This window comes from Ornithorhynchus anatinus, chromosome 18 (genome assembly GCF_004115215.2).
Source record: "Ornithorhynchus anatinus isolate Pmale09 chromosome 18, mOrnAna1.pri.v4, whole genome shotgun sequence".
Lineage (NCBI taxonomy): Eukaryota > Metazoa > Chordata > Mammalia > Monotremata > Ornithorhynchidae > Ornithorhynchus > Ornithorhynchus anatinus.
Window position 1 is genome coordinate 2,702,764 of NC_041745.1, and position 21,529 is coordinate 2,724,292.

Genomic DNA, 21,529 nt, shown 5'->3' on the forward strand with positions numbered 1-21,529 from the left:
CGACGGGCTCCCAGTCTAATCGGGGGAGACAGACGGACAAAAAGAAGACAACATCATCAAGATGAATAGAATCGAGAGGAGGGACACCTCATTAACAAAATAAATAGGGTAATAAAAAATAGATACAAATGAGCACAGTGCTGAGGGGAAGGAGAGGAGCAGAGGGGAAGGGGGCTTAGCTGAGGGGAGGGGAAAGGGGAGGAGCAAAGGGAAAAGGGGGTAGCTCAGTCTGGGAAGGCCTCTTGGAGGAGGTGAGCTCGGAATGGACGATTCGGCAACAGATGGAGGCAATCCCTGCCCAACGACGGGCTCAGGGTCCAAACGGGGGAGACAGACAACAAAACAAGTAGTCTGGCGTCTGTATTATCAAGGTAAATAGAATCCTAGATATATACACATCATTAAAATAGAGTGATGAATGATATATACAAATAGGCACAAGTGCTGTGGGGAGGGGAAGGGGGGATGGGGAGGGAAAGAGAGGGCTCAGTCTGGGAAGGCCTCCTGGAGGAGGTGAACTCTCAGGAGGGCTTTGAAGAGGGGAAGAGAGTTAGTTTGGACTCGTGAGGAGGGAGGGCATTCCAGGATAATGGTAGGATGTGGGCCAGGCGAGAAGGAGGCCCAGTGAGGAGGTGAGAGGCAGGGGAGTGGAGTGTGTGGGCTGGGATGGAGAAGGAGAGAAGGGAGGTGAGGTAGGAAGGGGCGAGGGGATGGACAGGTTTGAAGCCAAGAGTGAGGAGTTTTTGTTTCGTGCCAAGGTTGATAGGCAACCCCTGGAGGTTTTTGAGAAGGGGAGTGACAGGCCCAGAGCGTTTCTGAAGAAACGCTCATCTCCACTGGGAATGGTCTTTAAGGGAAAGAACTAACCAAGGCGTCGGCGAGGCGTCGGAACTGGGGTTCGGAACCCCAGGGTTGTTGGGCGACTCTGTCCCGACTCTCCGGTTGCTCTTCGGCCTGGGGACCACCGTGCGTTCCCCACCTTAATGTGAGTGGGAACTCTGAGAGAGGCAACGGCAGACAGAACCAAAGCGGCGTGGCCTAGTGGAAAGAACCCGGGCCTGGGAGCCACAGCATCTGTAATCTAATCCTGCCTCTGCCGCTTGTCTGCTCTGTGGCCTTGGGCAAGTCACTTCACTTCTCTGTGCCTCAGTTACCTCATCTGTAAAATTATTTCATTCAAGAGTATTTATTGAGCGCTTACTATGTGCGGAGCACTGTACTAAGCGCTTGGAATGTACAAATCGGCGACAGAGACAGTCCCTGCCCATTGACGGGCTTACAGTCTAATCGGGGGAGGCAGCCAGATAAAAACCATAGCAATAAATAGACTCAAGGGGATGAACTAAAATGGGGTTGAAGACTGTGAGCCCCATGTGGGATAACCTGATGACTTTGTGTCTCCCCCAGCGCTTAGAACGGTGCCTGGCACAGCGTAAGCGCTGAACAACTAACGAAGGTTATTAGTATGAAGGTCATGGGTTCGAATCCAGGCTCGGCCACCTGTCAGCTGTGTGACTTTGGGCAAGTCACTTCACTTCTCGGTGCCTCAGTGACCTCATCTGTAAAATGGGGATTAAGACTGCGAGCCCCACGAGGGACAACCTGATTCCCCTGTGTCTACCCCAGCGCTTAGAACAGTGCTCGGCACATAGTAGGCGCTTAACAGATACCAACATTATTAGACTGAGCTCCCCTTCTCCCTCTACTCCCTCTGCCATCCCCCCTTTACCTCTCCGCAGCTTAACCCTCTTTTCCCCCCATCTCCCTCTGCTCCTCCCCCTCTCCCTTCCCATCCCCTCAGCACCGTACTCGTCCTCTCGACTGTATATATTTTCATCACCCTATTTATTTTGTTCATGAAATGGACATCGCCTCGATTCTAGTTAGTCGCCATCGGTTTTTAACGAGATGTTCTTCCCCTCGACTCTATTTATCGCCATCGTTCTCGTCTGTCCGTCTCCCCCGATTAGACCGTAAGCCCGTCCAACGGCAGGGACCGTCTCTATCTGTTGCCGACTTGTTCATTCCAAGCGTTTAGTCCAGTGCTCTGCCCATAGGAAGCGCTCAGTGAGAAGCAGCGTGGCTCAGTGGGAAGAACACGGGCTTTGGAGTCAGAGGTCATGAGTTCGAATCCCAGCTCTTCCACTGTCTGCTGTGTGATCTTGGGCAAGCCACTTAACTTCTCCGTGCCTCAGTGACCTCATCTGTCAAATGGGGATTAAGACTGTGAGCCCCACGTGGGACAACCTTTCATTCATTCATTCATTCAATAGTATTTATTGAGCGCTTCCTATGGGCAGAGCACTGTACTAAGCGCTTGGGATGAACAAGTCGGCAACAGATAGAGACGGTCCCCGCCGTTGGACGGGCTTACGGTCTAATCGGGGGAGATGGACAGACAAGAACAATGGCAATAAATAGAGTCAAGATTCCCTTGTGTCTACCCCAGCGCTTAGAACAGTGCTCGGCACATAGTAAGCGCGTAATAAATACCAACATTATTATTATTAGTGTTCAATAAATACTATTGAATGAATGAATGAATGCATGCATGCATGAATGAACGAACGAAGGAACGAACGGCGTGAGTGAGTGAGCGGCGGGGTGGCCGCCGACAGGGGGCGCCGGCGGGCGGGCGCTGGTAGTGCGCGTGCGCCGGGGAAGCGAGTGCGCGCGGGGCGGTAAATACGGCCGAGGGGCGGGCGGCGCGGAGCATTACGGCCGGCGCCCAGGACCGGCGCCCAGGACCGGCCCCCAGGACCGGCCCCCCGGGGAGGTGCGAGGCCCTGTGCGGGCGCTGCGTCCGGCATGGCGGGCCCGGGGGGGGAGGCCCCGTGTCCGCAGCAGCTGCTGGGGCGGGTGCGGTTCCTGCGGGAGGCGGCTTGCTGCCTGCGGGCCGGGGAGGCGCTGCCCGCCGCGCTGGCCTTCGTGCCCCGGGAGGTGCTGTACAAGCTGTGCAGGGACCCTCCCGGGACCGGACCCCCGGCCCGGACCCCCGTCCTGCTGCCCGTCTGGGACACCCCCAACCAGGCCCCCGGACCCCGCAGGCCCGGCCGCCCCGCCGTAAGGCTCCGTCGGGGCCACTGTCTGAGGGCCACGGGCGAGGAGCTCTGCAACGCCCAAGGCCTCTGGGTCAGGATCTCCAAGGTAGGCCGCGCCCCGCTCGCACCCTCCGCACAACCCTGGGCGCGGCTCTTCGGCCTCCCCCCGGGGCGGTCCTCCTCCGTGACCCGTGCTGAGCGCCGGGGACCCGCACACGTCCCTTCCCCGGTGCAGGCGAAAGCACCGAGAACCCACTGTGTTGCGGAGCCCTGGGCTAAGCGCCTGGAGACGGACAGATAGTAATAATGTCGGTATTTGTTAACTGTGAGCCTCCCGTGGGACGACCTGCCCACCCTGGATCTCCCCCAGCGCTTAGAACAGTGCTCGGCACATAGTAAGCGCTGAACAGATTCCGACATTAGAGAAGCAGCGTGGCTCAGTGGAAAGAGCACAGGCTTTGGAGTCAGAGGTCATGAGTTCGAGCCCGGCTCTGCCACTTGTCAGCTGTGTGACTGTGGGCAAGTCACTGTGCCTCAGTTCCCTCGTCTGTAAAATGGGGATGAAGACTGTGAGCCCCACGTGGGACATCCTGATTCCCCTGTGTCTGCCCCAGCGCTTAGAACAGTGCTCGGCACATAGTAAGCGCTGAACAGATACCAACATTATTATGATGTGCAGAGCACTGTTCTAAGCGCTGGGGAAGATCCAGGGTCATCAGGTCATCCCACGTGAGGCTCACTGTTAATCCCCATTTTACAGATGAGGTCACTGAGGCCCAGTGAAGTGACTCGCCCACAGTCACACAGCTGACAGGTGGCAGAGCCGGGATTCGGACCCACGACCCCTGACTCCAAAGTCCGGGCTCTTTCCACTGAGCCACGCTGCTTCCCATAAGATAAGGACAACCCTACCCAGCGACCGGCTCGCAGTCTAGTACTAATAGTGTTGGTGTTTGTTAACTGCGTGCAGAGCACTGTGCTAAGCCCTTGGAGAGATACAGGGTCATCAGGTTGTCCCACGTCAGGCTCCCAGTCCGAATCCCCATTTTACAGGTGAGGTCACTGAGGAACAGAGAAGTTAATAATAATGTTGGTATTTGTTAAGCGCTTAGGCTGTGCCAGGCACCGTGCTAAGCGCTGGGGGAGATACAGCGTCATCAGGTTGTCCCACGTGAGGCTCCCAGTCCGAATCCCCATTGGTGAGGTCACTGAGGAACAGAGAAGTTAATAATAATGTTGGTATTTGTTAAGCGCTTAGGCTGTGCCAGGCACCGTGCTAAGCGCTGGGGGAGATACAGCGTCATCAGGTTGTCCCACGTGAGGCTCCCAGTCTGAATCCCCATTTTACAGGTGAGGTCACTGAGGCACAGAGAAGTTAATAATAATGTTGGCATTTGTTAAGCGCTTACTATGTGCCAGGCACCGTGCTAAGCGCTAGGGTAGATACAGCATCATCCGGTTGTCCCACGTGAGGCTCCCAGTCTGAATCCCCATTTTACAGATGAGGTCACGGAGGCACAGAGAAGTTAATAATAATGTTGGCATTTGTTAAGCGTTTATGCTGTGCCAGGCACCGTGCTAAGCGCTGGGGGAGATACAGCGTCATCAGGTTGTCCCACGTGAGGCTCCCAGTCTGAATCCCCATTTTACAGGTGAGGTCACGGAGGCACAGAGAAGTTAATAATAATGTTGGCATTTGTTAAGCGCTTACTATGTGCCAGGCACCGTGCTAAGCGCTAGGGTAGATACAGCGTCATCCGGTTGTCCCACGTGAGGCTCCCAGTCTGAATCCCCATTTTACAGATGAGGTCACGGAGGCACAGAGAAGTTAATAATAATGTTGGCATTTGTTAAGCGTTTATGCTGTGCCAGGCACCGTGCTAAGCGCTGGGGGAGATACAGCGTCATCAGGTTGTCCCACGTGAGGCTCCCAGTCTGAATCCCCATTTTACAGGTGAGGTCACGGAGGCACAGAGAAGTTAATAATAATGTTGGCATTTGTTAAGCGCTTACTATGTGCCAGGCACCGTGCTAAGCGCTAGGGTAGATACAGCGTCATCCGGTTGTCCCACGTGAGGCTCACAGTCTGAATCCCCATTTTACAGATGAGGTCACGGAGGCACAGAGAAGTTAATAATAATGTTGGCATTTGTTAAGCGTTTATGCTGTGCCAGGCACCGTGCTAAGCGCTGGGGGAGATACAGCGTCATCAGGTTGTCCCACGTGAGGCTCCCAGTCTGAATCCCCATTTTACAGGTGAGGTCACGGAGGCACAGAGAAGTTAATAATAATGTTGGCATTTGTTAAGCGCTTACTATGTGCCAGGCACCGTGCTAAGCGCTAGGGTAGATACAGCATCATCCGGTTGTCCCACGTGAGGCTCACAGTCTGAATCCCCATTTTACAGATGAGGTCATTGAGGCCCAGAGAAGTGAAGTGACTTGCCCACAGTCACCCAGCTGACAGGTGGCAGAGCCGGGATTCAAACCCATGACCTCTGGCTCCCAAGCCCGGGCTCTTGCCACTGAGCCACGCTGCTTCTCTAAGTCTAGAAGGTGGGAGAGAGACAACAGAACAGAACAAGTAGATGGGCATCAGTGGCATCGAAAGAAATAAATAGAGGTATAGATACGTCCACATCATTAATAATATGAATAGAAGAATGACTCCGGACATACAGAAGCGCCGTGGGGCGGGGAGGGGGGAAGAGCGGAGACAATCCCTGCCCGACAACGGATGGTGTCGAGAACGGGGCTTGGCACAGAGTAGACGCTCCACAAATACCGTGGCTTAGGGGGAAGAGCCCCGGCGTGGGAGTCGGGGGTCGTGGGTTCTCCTCCCGGCCCGGCCCCTTGTCAGCTGTGTCGCCGAGAGCCCCCCTCTCCCCCCAACTCTCCCATTGCCCCCAGGAGCAGCTGAAGGAGCACCAACCCCAGGCCCAGCAGAGCGGGTGCCAGCTGGAGGATGGCTGGCTCCTGGTGTGTAAGCACAGCGAGGGCGGGGACCGGCTGGTGCCCGTCGCCTCCGCGGACCGGGTACAGCGCCAGCAGCAGCTCTTCGGCCTGGACTTCAAACCCATCGTCAGGTGCCTCCCTCGGGCCCGGGCCCGCGGCCGGGGACCGTCCTGGCGGGGCGGGTGCCGGGCCCCGGAGGGGTGCGGACCGTGGGGGCGCGGGTTCTCCTCTGGAGCCGGGGGGCACTCCTATAATTGCTATATTATTCAGTCGTAGCTGTTGAGCGCTTCCTGGGTGCCGAGCACTGTACTAAGCGCTCGGGTGAGTAGAGTTCAGCGGTAGGCAGACACGCTCCCTGCCCGCGATGAGCTGACGGTCTAGAGGAAAGGGAGTCAGAAGTGGGGTTATGAATTATATCAATATATTAGTTGTGGTCAAGTCACTTCACTGGGCCTCAGTTACCCGATCTGTAAAATGGGGATTAAGACTGTGACCCCACGTGGGACCACCTGATCACCTCGTATCTACCCTGGTGCTTAGAACAGTGCTCGGCCCATAGTAGGCGCTTAACAAATACCATTATTAGTGTTATTGTGGTCCTTGTTAAGCGCTTACTATGGGCCAAACACTGCTCTAAGCGTTGGGGTAGATTCAGTCCCCATATCAGGTTGGACTTCAGTCCCCGTCCCACATGGGGCTCGCGCTCATATCCCCATTTTATAGATGAGGTCATTGAGGCATAGAGAGTGAAGTGACTTGCCCAGGGTTATGGGCAAGACGTGGTGAAGCAGGATTAGAACTCGGGTCCTTCTGACTCCCAGGCCCGTGCTTTAACCATTAAGCCGCGCTGCCGTCTTCCCCACTAGTCTGTAAGCTCACCGAGGGCAGGGAACGTGTCTACCCACTCTGTGGCGTTGTGCTCTCCGAAGAGGGGAGTACGGAGTCCGGCACCCAGTAAAACACTCAGTAAAGAGAAGCGGCGTGTCCTAGTGGGGAGAGCACAGGCCTGGGAGTCGGAACCTGGGTTCTAATCCTGACCGTCTCATGTCTGCTGTGTGACCTTGTGCGAGTCGCTTCTCCGTATCTCAGTGGCCTCATCCGTAAAATGGGGATTTATTCTTACTCCCACTTACTTAGGTGAGCCCCACCGCTGCTTTGGGTCCCTAGTTAGTGCTTGACAGGTACCGCGATGGTAATTAAATGCCACCGATCGATTGATTACGCCCCCCCGCCCCCGACGCCCCTCCCGCGGGCCGTCAGGTGGGAGCAGGTGGTGGATCTGACCTACTCCCTGCGGCTCGGCGCCCAGCCCAAAGTGATGGAGGAAGACACGGAGGCCGTGCGGAGGCTCCGGTAATGGGGCCGTGGGGGCCGGTGGGGGTGGGGCCCTCCGGTTTCTGGCCGGGGCGGGGGCCGGGGCATCGGGACGGGCGTCGGACTGAGACCCGCCGGGCGGCAGGGGCGGGACCGTGAGCCCCTGTGCCGACCGCGACTCGGCGCCGAGACAGGTTCGTGCCCCCAACGTGGACCTACGAATGCGACGAGGACCTGGTGCACTTCCTGTACGACCACGTGGGGAAGGAGGACGAGAACCTGGGCAGCGTCAAGCAGTACGTGGAAAGCATCGACGTCTCCTCCTACACGGTAGGCGCCCACGGCCGCGGTGCCCGTTGGCCCGCTCCTATCCCGGGCGGCCCGGGACGGTTCCGGACTCCCTTCTCCATCCGGGATCGTTAGGTTAAACGCCCGGCCTCCTCCCTCCTGGGATCTGGCCGGCTCTGCGGGTGGGATCCGGGCCCTCGGGCCTCCGCGACAGCTCTGGGGTGGAGGGGAGGGCGGGGATCCCCCCGCCCACGGACCCGCTCTTCGCTCCGTGGGTTTCCGAGAGAGGTTTCCCGTGCGCTATTATGTTACGTTGCATGGCACACGCGTTGAGAAACCTGCTTCCGTTATTTCTTGGGTGGCCCAGCCTGTCCGCCCGGGTGGTTGCGGGCGGGGGGTATCGTCGTGTGCCCATTCCCCGGGAGGGAGGAAGCTCGGGGGGCTCCCACGGTGTGCAGATGACGGTACTGCGTGCCTGGGAGAGTCCGCTACAACTGGTAGACCCGATCCCAGGCCACGGGGAACGTGCAGTCCGGGGGCAAAGGCGAGATGCCAAAGTCACTTAGAAGAAGGAGGCAGCAGTGTGGCTCGGCGGAAAGAGCCCGGGCTAGGGAGTCAGAGGTCATGGGTTCAAATCCCGGCTCTGCCGTTTGTCAGCTGTGTTTCTTTGGGAAAGTCACTTAACTTCTCTGTGCCTCAGTTACCTCAACTGTAAAATGGGCATTAAGACTGTGAGCCCCACATGGGACAACCCGATCACCTGGTATCCTCCCCAGTGCTTAGAACAGTACTTTGCACATAGTAAGCGCTTAACAAATCCATCATTATTATTATTATTATAATTATTAGGGCTCCCATTATAGAGACCTGGGTCGCGGGCTACCGCAGGCCAGGTAACGAAATACACCTTCTCTGTCCCTCCTTAATTCATCAGCGGTATTTATTGAGCGTTTACTCTGGGCAGGGCGCTGTACTAGGCGCTTAGGAAAGTTCAGTACAGAAGAGGTGGTGGACACGACCCCTGTCCTCAAGGAGCTTACCGACTCGTTGGGGAGGTGGACGTGAAGCAGCGTGGCTCAGTGGAAAGAGCCCGGGCTTGGGAGTCAGAGGTTGTGGGTTTTAATCCCGGATCCGCCATCTGTCAGCTGGGTGACTTCGGGCAAGTCACTTCACTTCTCTGTGGCTCAATCACCTCATTTGTGAAACGACTGTGAGCCCTACATGGGACAACCTCGTAACCTTGTATCTACCCCAGTGCTTATAACAGTGTCGGGTGCATAATAAGCGCTTAACAAATACCAATACCATTATTATTAAGCTGTAGGTAGGGGAAGGACGTGGACATAATTTCTGTGGGGATCCCACAACCTTCCAACATAGCCATCATTATTATTGATTGATTGATAGATTTGGGGATGAAGAGGGGACTTCTTTCATCAGATGGGTCAGTCAGTTTTCTGTGGGCAGAGCACTGTACTAAACACTTGGGAGAGTACAATGTAACAGACTTTTCAGCAGTATTTATTGAGCGCTTACTATGTGCAGAGCACTGTACTAAGTGCTTGGAACGGACAATTCGGCAACAGATAGAGACGATCCCTGCCCAACGACCGGCTCACAGTCTAAACGGGGGAGACAGACAGCAGAGCGAAAGAGAACAGAACAAAAACAAGGCGACATCATCAAGATAAATAGAATCAAGGGGATGTACGCCTCATTAACAAAATAAATAGGGTAATAATATATCCGATCGGTAGACGCATTCCCTGCCCACGGTGAGCCTACAGTCTAGAGGGTGAAACGGACATTAATATAAATAAGTAAATCGCCGATACGTACGGAAGTGCCGTGGGGTTGAGGGAAGGGTGGATTAAAGGGAGCAAATTCAAGTGCAGGGGGGGACGCGGAAGGGAGCCGGAGAAAAGGAAATGAGGGCCTAGTCAGGGAAGGCCTCTTGGAGGAGGCGTGCCTCCGATAAGGCTCGGAAGCGGGGGAGAGTCATCGTCTGTCGGGTATGAAGAGGGAGGGCGTTGCGGGCCGGAGGCGGGACGTGGGCGAGAGGTCGGCGGCCACATAGACGAGACGAGGGTCCCGGGTGAGGTCGGGAATCTGAATCAAGGTTTGGATCCTGCTACCCTCTAGGGTGCCGAGGCCGTGGCTGCGGTGCTAGTAGTGAAGGAGTTTATTGAGCGCCCGCTGGGTGCCGTGAACTGTACCGAACCCTCAGGAAAGTCCAGACAGGCTCCCTGGCTACCTCCCTTCCCCGGCTCCCACCGGCCCATTACTACAGTTGTCGTATTAAGCACTTAGGTGTCAAGCACTGGGATAGGTAAAAGCTGATCAGGTTGGACAAGGGCCCCGGCTCCCATGAGTCTCCCAGTCCGAGTAGGAGGAAGAACAGGCACTGAATCCCCCTTTTCAGATGAGGAGACCAAAGCCCAGAAAGCGAGGTGACTCGCCCCAGGTCGTACAGCAGGCAGCTGGCAGAGCCCGGATTGGAACCCAGGTCCTCTGACTCTCAGGCCTCCGCTCTTTCCACTAGGCCACGCTGCTCCGAGGCCTTTTCTCCCAGGGAAGGGAATGGGGGCGGGTTCGGGCAAGGACGGGCAGCTCCGCCGGGACCGGCGTCTCGCTGCCCGTTGTCCCGCCGGCCTGAGCGTGCCCCGCCCCTCCGCCCCCGCCTCGCCCTTCACTTCCTCCCCCGCCACGGCTAGGAGGACTTCAATGTCTCGTGCCTGACCGACAGCAATCCCGACACCTACTGGGAAAGCGATGGGTCCCAGTGCCAGCACTGGGTTCGCCTCACCATGAAGAAGGGCACCATCGTCAAGTAAGCCTGCCGCGGGCACCGGGCCTGGGCGGCGGTCCGGGAGAGGGGGCGGAGGGCAGGTCGGCCCTTGGCCTCTCTCCTCCCGTGGGGGCCGGCGGCGGGGGTCCCCGTGGAGACGGCCGTGCCGGGCACTGCCCCCGCTCTCGGAGGTTGGGGGCCGGCTCCGCGCGTCTCCGCCCGTCGGGCCAGGCTGCCCGGAAGAGGCGGTCTCACCCCGGGCCCCTTGCCGCCGGCCCCTCCGACGGCTGGCGCTCAGGCCGGTCCCCTCCGCCCCGCCCCCAGAAAGCTGCTGCTGACGGTGGACACGACGGACGATAACTTCATGCCCAAGCGGGTGGTGGTGTACGGGGGCGAAGGGGACAACCTCAAGAAACTGAGCGACGTCAGCATCGACGAGTGAGCGCGTGGGATGGGGGCGGAGGACGGGGGGCCCGGAGGGCCCGAGGGGAGGCTGGAGGGACGGAGGGGAGGCTGGAGAGACAGAGAGACCCTCGGGGACCGAGGCCCGAGCCTGGCCTGTCTCTGAAATTGGCTTTAAAAGTCAATCCACCCCACCCCATTAGACGGTGGCAAGCTTCTCTGAGGGCAGGGATCATGTCTACTCCTTCTGTTGTACTCCCCCAAGACCTGCACACCGTAGGCGCTCGATAAATACTACTCATTGATGGATCGAAAGGACGCTGTAAACTCCAGCCTCACTCCAGGAGTCAGAAAACTTAGGTTCGAGCCCCGGCTCTGCCACTGCCTCTGCTCTGTGACCGCTCTAGGCCTCGGTTTCCTCGTCTGTAAAATGGGGAAGTTAATATCCCTACCGCACAGAAGTGTTATCGACTGATTCGTGTCTATTGAGCGCCCGTGGGAAGCACTGTATTAAGCACATGGGAGAAGAGTACAACAGCAGCGAGACAAGTATTCTCTGCCCTCGGGAGTCTCCGGGGCGTGGACGAGATCGAGAAATGATTTACAGAGAGTGGGAGGAGGAAGAAGGTGGTTATACGAAGGGTCCGGAAAAGTGCGTTGGGATGAGCTAGCCGAATGGACCCCTAAATGCGTACGGAGGTGCTGACGGGATAAAATTCCAAGCCCCGCGGGAGGTTGGTGGTAGGATTTGGGAAATCGGGGAAGGCTTTGTGGAGGAGGTGGAATTTGACAGCCGAGAGAGGTCTGATGTGGCCGATTGAGGAGATGGGGGTTGATCTGTCTGGAGGGGGCACAGGAGAAGCACGATCCAAACTCTGTGTGCCACTTTCCGTCCCCCCAACGTCCCCGCCCAGGAGCCTGATCGGGGATGTGTGCGTGCTGGAGGACATGACCGCCCACCTACCCATAATCGAGATCCGCATTGTGGAGTGCCGAGGTGGGGAATGGGGAAAGATGGTGGGGAGGAGGGGGGAGGTCCAGCTCACATCCTTCCCGGGCCCCGTCGCTCTCCCCCGGGACACCGATCATTCATCCGTAATTCATTTCCCTCTCCTCTCTAGACTGGAAGCTCGTTATGGGCAGGGAACGTGTCTGCCGACCCTGTTGTATTGTACTCTCCCGTGTGCTTAGTCCAGTGCTCTGCGCTCAGTACCATTAATCGATTGCTCTTGAGGTGTTGAGGCTCCCCGGGAATCCCTGGGGGTCCCCAAGGGCTCCGGTGGGCAGGGCCCGCGTCGGGCGGGGTGCCGGGCGGGGGAACCGGGGGGTTAGGAGAGACCCTCCCGCCCAGCCCCCGCCCCACGGCCTCCTCCCCAGATGACGGGATCGACGTGCGGCTGCGCGGGGTGAAGATCAAATCCTCGCGGCAGCGGGACCTGGGGCTGAGCGTGGATATGTTCCAGCCCGCCAGCATGGTGCGCTACCCGCGCCTGGAGGGCACGGCGCCCGACGTCCTCTACCGCCGGGCCATCCTGCTGCAGAGGTGCCGGGGAGCGGCCGGGGGGACGGGGGAGGTCCCCGGGGGCCTCCTGCCGGGAGGGAGCTGGGCTGATCTTTCCGGATCGCCCCACCAGGTTCATGAAGCTCCTGGACAGCGTCCTCTATCACCTGGTGCCAGCCTGGGACCACACCCTGGGCACCTTCAACCAGATCAAGGTGAGGGCCGCGGGGCCGGGGGAGGGCGAGGGGGCCGGGCGGGGGGATGCCCGCTGACGGTCCTCCCTTGGGCCGTGCAGCAGGTGAAGCAGTTCCTGCTGCTGTCGCGGAGGCGCCCGGCCCTGGTGGCCCAGTGCCTGAAGGACTCGGAGAGCGGCAAGCCCAGCTTCATGCCCCGCCTCTACATTAACCGGCGCCACGCCATGGAGCACCGTGACTGCCCCGCCCGCGACCCCACCTGCAAGAACGCCGTCTTCACTCAGGTAGAACCGCCGCCCTTCCCCATCTCCCCCTCCCCGCCCCAGGGAGCAGCGTGGCCTAGTGGAGCGAGCCCGGGCCCGGGAGTCGGAAGGACCTGGGTCCTAACCCCGGCCGTGCCATTCGCTTGCCGTGTGACCTCGGGCGTGTCACGTAACTTCCCGGTGCCTCTGTTTCCTCAGCCGCACAATGGGGATCCCCGTTCTCCCTCCTACTTAGACTGTGAGCCCCGTGCAGGACAGGGACGGTGTCTGACCTAATCAACTCATACCTATCGCGGCGCTGGGAGTAGTGTTTGACACAGAGTTAGCGCTTAACAGCTACCGTATGGAAAAAAAAAAGCCAGCGGGCAGGTGGGGCTCTCACTCCCATCCCGCTGCAGGTTTACGAGGGCCTCAAGCCGTCGGACAAGTACGAGAAGCCTCTGGACTACCGGTGAGGAAGGCGCCCTTTGGGGAGGGGGGAGCGGGAGGAAACGGGATGTTCCTGGGGGGCCCCGCTCCGTGGGGAAGCTGAGCAGGCCCGGGACTGGGCCTGGCGGCCCCCGGGCTCCTTGAGGGCAGGGCATCCCGGCTACCACATCTTTCGTATCATACTCTGCCAAGCACTCGGCACAGTGCTCCGCACCCGGTGAGCGCTTGACAGTTATCTTTGCTTGATTGAGCCGGAGCCTTGTCCCGGCTCCCAGGGAGGGCCTCTGCCGGCACCTTCTGCCAGGGGACGGCGGTTGGGGGCGTCGACAGACCGGCAGGCGGGCCCTGGGCTGAGGCTCCCTCACCGGCTCTCGCTCTCGGGGCCGGGGGTCGAGCGGGAGGGGGGCGATGAGCTGATATCCCCTTCCTGCCCCTCTCCCCTCTGCAGGTGGCCACTGCGCTATGATCAGTGGTGGGAGTGTAAATTCATCTCTGAGGGGATTATTGACCAAGGTGAGCCTTGCCCAGCCCCCTGGGCCCTGCTTCCCGCCTCCAGGGGGTCAGACCAGAATTTAGAGAAGCGGCATGGCCTAGTGGCTAGAGCTCGCACCCGGGAGTTGGAAGGACCTGGGTCCTAATCCCGGTTCCACCACTTGTCTGCTGTGTGCCCTGGGGCAAGCCACTCTACTTCTCTGGGCTTCAGTTACCTCGTCTGTAAAAATGGGGATATTGACTGCGAGCCCCATGGAGGACAGGGATCGTGTCCGACCCAATTTGCTTGTATCCACCCCAACACTTAGTACGGCGTCTGGCACACGGTAGTCACTTAACGAATACCACAGCTATTATTATTTAGAGAGGGGCCCTCCGTCCTTGCCCATCTCACCCCTGAAGGACACACCCAGGAGAACCCCCCCGGGGACCCCCGGCTTCCTGCCCCTCGGACGTCCTCGGCCAGGGGCGACCCTCCCCAGCCCGGCCGGGCTGCCCTGGAGCGGCGGGTCGGGCAAGGCCCGGGTCCCACAGGATACCGGGAAGCCCCGAGGGACCAACGTCGCTGTGATTGCAGGCGGGGGCTTCCGGGACAGCCTGGCCGACATGTCCGAGGAGCTGTGCCCCAGCTCGGCCGACGCCCCCGTGCCCCTGCCCTTCTTCGTCCGAACGGCCAACCAGGTACCGCTTCCTGTGCCCTCACCCTCCCGGGGGCGGGGCGGGGGGGCGCCTCGGGGCATCTGGATCCGCCCACCCCGGCTGGGTTCTCCCCGGCATGGCCCGGCACTGACCGGGCTCCTCCCGTCTCCCGGGCCCAGGGCAACGGCACCGGGGAGGCCCGGGACATGTACGTGCCCAACCCCTCCTGCTGCGACTTCGCCAAGTACGAGTGGATCGGCCAGCTGATGGGAGCCGCACTGAGGGGCAAGGAGTTCCTGGTGAATGATGAATGAGACCTCCCCCACCCCCCCATCCCTCACGTGGCCCTGTGTATCCCACCCCCCAAATTTTCTCTACCGAGGAAGACCAAAGGGTGGGGGATCCCGCTCACTCTTCCCTCTCCCCACGAAATGAGGAACGCGTGGTGGGCGCCTGGGAGCAGCTAACCCCTCGCCCCCGTCCGCCAACCCCTCCAGGTCTTGGCCCTCCCCGGTATCGTGTGGAAGCAGCTGGCCGGGGAGGAGGTGAGCTGGAGCAAGGACTTCCCGGCCGTGGACTCCGTGCTGGTAAGTGCCGGGGCGGCGTGGGGTGGAGCCCCGCCTCCTCCGGCCGGGCAGCTCTTCTCCACCGCCGCCCCCCTCCCCGCGGCCGGGGCCTTCCCCTCCTCCAGCCTCCCTGCCCCCCTCCCCCGCGCCAGGTGAAGCTGCTGGAGGTGATGGAGGTGATGGACAGAGACACGTTCGACTTCAAGTTCGGGAAGGAGCTGACCTACACCACGGTGCTGAGTGACCAGCGGGTGGTGGAACTGCAGCCCGGGGGCGCCGGCTTGGCCGTGCGCTACGAGGACCGCTTCCGCTTCAGTCGCCTGGTGCAGAAAGCCCGGCTGGAGGAGAGCAAGGACCAGGTGTTGGTTCGTTCCGTCCTATTTACCGAGGGCACACTATGTGTGGAGTACGAAATAGCAACAACCGGACAGGTAGCGCCCGGCCCCCACCCCCTGGGCCTGCGGTGTGGCCACAGGCGGCCGCCCCCCCCCCCCCCGGGGAGGTGCGGTCTCCCTCGGCCGCCGGGCTCGGCTCTCGCCCGGACCCTCCCCAGCACCCCCTCCCCCCGTCCCCCCAGGTGGCGGCCATGCAGGCGGGCCTGCTGAAGGTGGTCCCCCAGGCCGTGCTAGACCTCCTGACGTGGCAGGAGCTGGAGAAGAAGGTGTGCGGGGACCCCGAGGTCACCGTGGAGGCCCTCAAGAAGCTCAGTGAGTATCGGACTCGCCCAGACGCTCTGCACCCAGTAAGCGCTCAAGGGAAGCGGTGCTGTGTAGTGGAAAGAGCACGGGTCTGGGAGGCAGAGGTCGTGGGTTCCGGTCCCGCCTCCGCCACTCTTCAGCTGTGTGACGTTGGACAAGTTAAAGTGACTCTGTGCCTCGGTTACCTCATCTGTAAAATGGGGCTCCCTGTGAGCCCCACATGGGAAAACCCGATTACCTTGTATCTACTCCAGCACTCAGAACAGTGCTTGGCACATAGTAAGCCCTTCACAAATACCACTGTTGTTAGTATTAATAATAATAATAAACACCCTCGATCGATTGGTTGATTTGAAAGAGGTGGGGCGGACCGGGGGGGGGGGGGGGCATCTCACGGGCCAAGTCGGGACCGGTGAGCTTCCCCAGGGAACGGTAGGACCCTCGATTACCTTGTATCTACTCCAGCACTCAGAACAGTGCTTGGCACATAGGAAGCCCTTCACAAATACCACTGTTATTAGTATTAATAATAATAAACATCCTCGATCGATTGGTTGATTTGAAAGAGGTGGGGCGGACCGGGTGGGGGGCATCTCACGGGCCGAGTTGGGACCGGTGAGCTTCCCCAGGGAACGGTAGGACCCTCGAGGAGGTGGGCCTGGGGCCGGGCCGGAGCTGGGGCTCAAGCCCGGACCCTCCTTCCCTGCCCCCCTCCCCCAGCTCGTTTTGAGGACTTCGAGCCGTCGGACACGCGGGTGCAGTATTTCTGGGAGGCTCTCAACAACTTCACCAACGGTGAGTGGGGCAAGGGGGCCGGGTAGGGGCGAGGGAGAGCCAGGAGGGCCAAGGGGCAGACCCGTGCCTGGCAGGGCATCCCTCGGGTGGGTGGGTAGGTGGTCCTGAGCGTCTGAGCACACATCTACATCCCTGCCCAGAAGCTGCCCCAAGCCGGGGGTTCTCTGCCTTGGAGCAGGAGGGGAGACGGAGAACCCCCCGCCATCTTCCCCTCCCAACGGCTCCGTCGTCTCTCCCCCTCTGACTGGGGTCCCTCTTCTCCCGCCTCTGCCGTCGCCTCCCCCCGCCCAGAGGACCGGAGCCGCTTCCTACGCTTCGTCACCGGCCGCAGCCGGCTGCCTGCCCGCATCTACGTCTACCCGGACAAGCTGGGGTGAGTGCCCGCCCACCCCCGGGGGACAAGGACCGGAGACGAGAAGGTCTCGGGGGGCCCGTGTGGGAAGCCGTACGCCTCCCCAGCCTCCCACGCCCGTTGCGCTCCCTCCGGGCCCGTGCCCCTGGTTTAAGAGATTGGGGTCCCGAGTCAGAACTCGCCCCGGTCCTTGGGGAGGGTCCGTCCACTCACTGACCCGACTCCTCTTCCACCTCCAACCCTGAAGCTCGGAGACCACGGATGCCTTGCCCGAGTCTTCCACCTGCTCCAGCACCCTCTTCTTGCCCCACTATGTCAGGTGAGTGCTTCCAGGGGATCCTGCAGTAGCGTCACCTGCGGCTGGGAAGCAGGACACCCGGGTCCCAAACCTCAGCCCTGCGTCGTTGGGGCCCTCAGTCTCCCCATCTAGACTAGTCAGTAGGTGTTTATTGAGCGGCATCGGGACCGCAGCCCTTTAGGGGCATCTCATCTAAAAAGGAAGATAAAAACAAAAACCACAGTCAGCTCAAAGGCGACCCGGAGGCCTGAGCTGAGAGGCTGGAGTAATGCTACTCAGAATAGTCATGGTACTGCAAGTGCTCTCTGTGTCAAACACTGTTCTAAGCGCTGGGGTAGACACGAGGTAACCAGTTTGGACACAGTTCCTGTCCCACATGGGGCTCACGCTCGCCCCATTTTGCTAATGAGGGAACTGAGGCCCAGAGAAGTGAAGTGACTTGCCCGAGGTCGCACAGCAGACGAGTGGCGGAGCCGGGATTAGAACCCAGGCCTGTGGATTCTGACTCCCAGGCCCGGGCTCTGCCCACTACTGGGCCACGCTGCTACTAGTAGCTGTGGCATTGGGCCGAAGCGGAACGTCCGAGGGAAGAGGGAGATCTGAGGGAAGCGGGCGAGGCTGGGGGTCGGGGGGGCCCAGGAGATTAGGCCCCTAGGGTTCCTCCTTGGTCCCCTACGGGGAGAAAGACAGGAAGTGGAGGATGGGTGAACAGGAGGAGAGGTGGCGGCGGCTCTGGGTCCTGGCTCCTGGCCCGGCTCCATCGCCGTCCCCCGCCTTACCCACGCTCCTGTCTTTGCAGCGCCAAAGTGTGTGAGGAGAAACTGCGCTACGCCGCTTACAACTGTGTAGCCATCGACACGGACATGAGCCCCTGGGAAGAGTGAGGCTCCGGCCCGTGGCTCCCCGGCCTGGGCAGCATAACGGCCCCAATAAACCACGCGCCAGGCCCGCCCGCTCGGTCCCCTTGCCTTTCTGCCCATGACCTGCACCCAGAATGTCCGGGAAAGGCAGGATCTCCAGTGATCCTGGGTTCCCCGTTCTGTCAACGGGGAGTCCCGGGTCCCCGGGGGAGGGGGACAGCAGGAGAGGCAACCGGGGTTGTGGCCGATCCCGTCGGGAAGGGCCTTCGGGGTCCCCTCGGGCCCCAGCTACGAGACCTCGTGCAGCTTGGGGTCCCGGACGCTCATCCGGACGTCCCAACGTGCCCGAGGCTCGTGAGACCACAGGCGGCGGCCCCCCATACCCGGCTCGGAACCGGACTTGTTGGGCAGAGGGCCCTTCACGCAGTCCGCTCAAAGCACTGGGCCCTTTCCCTCTTTCCCTTAGCCCCGTGACCCTCTTCCCGAAGAGGGGTCGTGACCGATTTTGGCCACTTCCCTCCCAGACCTGTGGTCAAGCTGAGGCGGGGAAAGAGGCTCCTGCTCCCACCCCCTTCCTACCTCACGGCTCCCAGTGAGTTCTTTCCGCCCACCCCCGCTTCAGGTCGGCCGCGATAGGGTTTGCTTGGGGGGCGGGGGTCACCTGCTTGCTCGTGTGCTAGCTTAGAGGGGCCGTTTGCCGCTGCTGTCGGCCTGGTCCCGGTGTCATTTTTGTTCAGCCCCCTGAGTCTCCGCTCCGTCGTCGTGGAGATAGAGGATGGGAGCTGGGGGTGGGGGGAGAATCGGGCACTTTTATAAGAGTGGGGTCGCCTGGAAACAAAAAACAAAGTCAAATCAGGCCATCTGCCTTCTGGCTCCTCTGGGGAACGGGGCTGCGGAGCACAGCATTGGCCACAAGATGGCAGCAGCAGCAAGCCAAGCGGGAGGGTTTGGGTTTTGGGGTTTTTTTTTTATGCTATTAAGTGCTAACTATGTGCCAGACACTGTGCTAAGCACTAGGGTAGATACAAACTAAGGCTGCACACAGTCCCTGTACCCCCTGGGGCTCCCAGTCTTAATCCCCGTTTGACATGAGGGAACTGAGCCCCAGAGAAGCTAAGTGACTTGCCCGAGGTCACACAGCAGACGTGGTGGGGGCCGGGATCAGAACCCAGGCCCTTCCGACTCCCAGGCCCGGGCTCTGCTCGCTAGCCCTAGCTGCCTCTCGGCCCGGAGACCCTGGTCACTGGGAAGGAGAGGGCAAACGGAGGCTGAGACTACGGGGGTCACGGTCAGTGGTGTTTATGGAGCGCTCACCCTGTGCGGGACACTACAAAGCGCTTGGGAGAGGATAGTACAGGGGAGTTGGTAGATGTGTTCCCTAGCCACAGGGAGCTTCCAGTCGAGGGAGAGCTGGGAGCCACAACGAGGACTTAGAACTTTATCCTGCTCGTCGTTTGAGGCTCTGGCTCTCCCCATCCCCGGCGAGGGGAGGACGGGGGAAGGGGTGGGGGGAGCCATCTGGGGGGCATTGCCTTGGAGCCGCCACCTGGGAAGGGTAATGGGGTGGTGATGGAGCTGCTGGGGGCTTTTTGGGGGGGGGGATGATCTGTCCCTATCGGAGACGCGTCAGGCTGTAATGGGTAGATTGATCTGGAGAAGATAAAGATGGGTTAGGTGGTTGTAATAATAATAGCCTTTATTAAGCGCCTCCTGGGTGCAGAGCACTATATTGTGTGTTGAGGGGGGGAAAAATCATCTTAAAAATAAAGTGGGCAAAGGTTTGGTGACGGTCACACTAAGAAACATGAAATAATTTAAAGACGAAGATGAGAATCTGACAGGGAAGGGGACCTGAGCGGGGGGGGGGGGGGGGGGTCTTGCGGGGAGTTGTCACCCAGGCCTGCGGGAGCTCAGTCATGTTCGTGGCCCCCCGAGGTCGTCAGGCTGGTAGCGGCCCCGTAGCTGCCGCAGCTTAAGCCCCCCGGGACCCAACGTGGCGGGGTCCCCGGGGTCAGTTCGGGAAGACGGCGGGGGCTCGTGCCCTGCCCATGGGGTGGCATCTGAGGCTGGGTGACTGTGCCGTGAGGGCGGGGAAGGGGAACGCCGGGGATTGAAGGCAAGCAAAGTCCGGTTGTGCTGCTCTGGCTTGGGTAGGCTGGGCTTTCAGGGGCACCTGGGGCCTAGGTCCTGGTTGGGGGGGGGCAGGGGCGTCCAGCCTCTTGTCCCCCTCCCCTCAGTTGTCAGTGGGAGAACGGGGGGAGGGGACGGGGACCCCTGCCCCCTTCCCACACCTCGGCCAAGCTGCTCCCCCCCAACCCCCGGACTGGGGTCGTGACCCAGCTGGCGCTTCCTCTCCTCAGGGCCGAGGGAGGGGGACCGTGCCACCTTGGGGCAGGGGATTTGAGGGGTCGGGGTTTGGCCCCCGCCCCCCCCCGTCTCCCCCAGCCCCCACGTGCCCCCAGCCCTGGCGGAGGGCGGCCGGGCCCCCCTCGGATGCCCCGCAGAGGCGGCCGGGCCTGGGAGACGGCGGCGCCTCGGCCCTCCCAGCTTGGCGGGGAGAACACAAGCTCTGAGTAATTTGTGTGCTGGCTGGCCACCGGCAGCCCCCGCCAGGCGGTGGGGGGGATCGGGGGGGCCTGGAGGGGGAGCCGGGCGGGGCCCAGCCAAAGAGGCCTAGCAACTTGGGTGGTCCCGGGGAGCCGGGCCTGTTCATAATTCAAACCTCCTTCTCCTCCTCGCCGCCGGCCGCAGCTGGGGAAACTTGGGAGAACTGCAGCCGAGGGGGGGGGCGGGCGGTGCGGTGACGGGGCCGGGGGAGGCCTGGGCCGCCCAGGGCCGCGGCCCTGCCCTCCCTCCCTCTCCCCTCCCGGATCCAGCTGTGTGGTCGGTCGGGGGAGAGGGTGGGGGGTCTCCGCTGGCAGCCTCCGCCTCCCACCTTCTGTCCCCAGCAGGTAAGTGGGGGCAGAGATTGGGAGCAAGCCTAGGTGGGGGCTGTTTCAAGGGGGAGACGTTGCTATGGAGACAGATCAGGGAACATGCCCCCCCGCCAAACATAGACCCCCCCCCCCAGGCCAATAAGTCCCGCAGACCGTTTTGAACATTTCTGCAGCAGAGAAGCTGGGCAAGAAACTCCCAGGGCAAATGGGGGCCTCTCCCTCTGGCCCTCCATCCCAAACCGCCCCCCCCAATCCTAGTCCCGTCCCCCAGGGCAGATAATGGGCCGCCAGGGGACTGTCTTTCATTCAATCGTATTTATTGAGCGCTTACTGTGCGCAGAGCACTGTACTGAGCGCTTGGGAGAGTACAGTAGAACAAAGACCCATTCCTTGCCTACAGTGAGCTTACAGGCTAGAGGGGATTTGAGTGAGAAGCGGTGAGGCTTAGTGGATAGAGCCCGGGCCTGGGAGTTGGAGGCCCTGGGTTTTAATCCTGGCTCTGCTACTCGTCTGCTATGCAATCTTGGGCAGATCGCCTCCTTTCTCTGGGCCTCAGCTACCTCATCTGTAAAATGGGGATGAAGACTACGTTGGACAGGGACTATGTCCAACCCAATTATCTTATATCTACCCCGGCACTTAGTACGGAGCCTGGCACGGAGTAAGCACTTAACGTATACCACAATTACCATCATTATTATTTGGAGGGAAGCCTGGTG

At 60.3% G+C, this 21,529-nt stretch overlaps 1 protein-coding gene across 1 annotated transcript; it reads left to right on the plus strand.

The window, feature by feature from the left end:
* Positions 1–2,740: 2,740 nt before the first annotated feature.
* On the plus strand, positions 2,741–18,690 carry HECTD3 (HECT domain E3 ubiquitin protein ligase 3). The gene is made up of 21 exons (XM_029046628.1): positions 2,741–3,147; positions 5,951–6,126; positions 7,256–7,348; positions 7,504–7,639; positions 10,312–10,427; positions 10,710–10,823; positions 11,702–11,784; positions 12,165–12,330; positions 12,422–12,503; positions 12,584–12,766; positions 13,144–13,196; positions 13,623–13,687; positions 14,244–14,347; positions 14,485–14,604; positions 14,803–14,892; positions 15,024–15,230; positions 15,449–15,578; positions 16,290–16,364; positions 16,656–16,737; positions 16,964–17,035; positions 17,814–18,690. The coding sequence occupies exons 1-21, from the start codon at positions 2,809–2,811 to the stop codon at positions 17,896–17,898; spliced, it is 2,571 nt and encodes an 856-aa protein (XP_028902461.1). The 5' UTR covers positions 2,741–2,808; the 3' UTR covers positions 17,899–18,690.
* Positions 18,691–21,529: the final 2,839 nt, after the last annotated feature.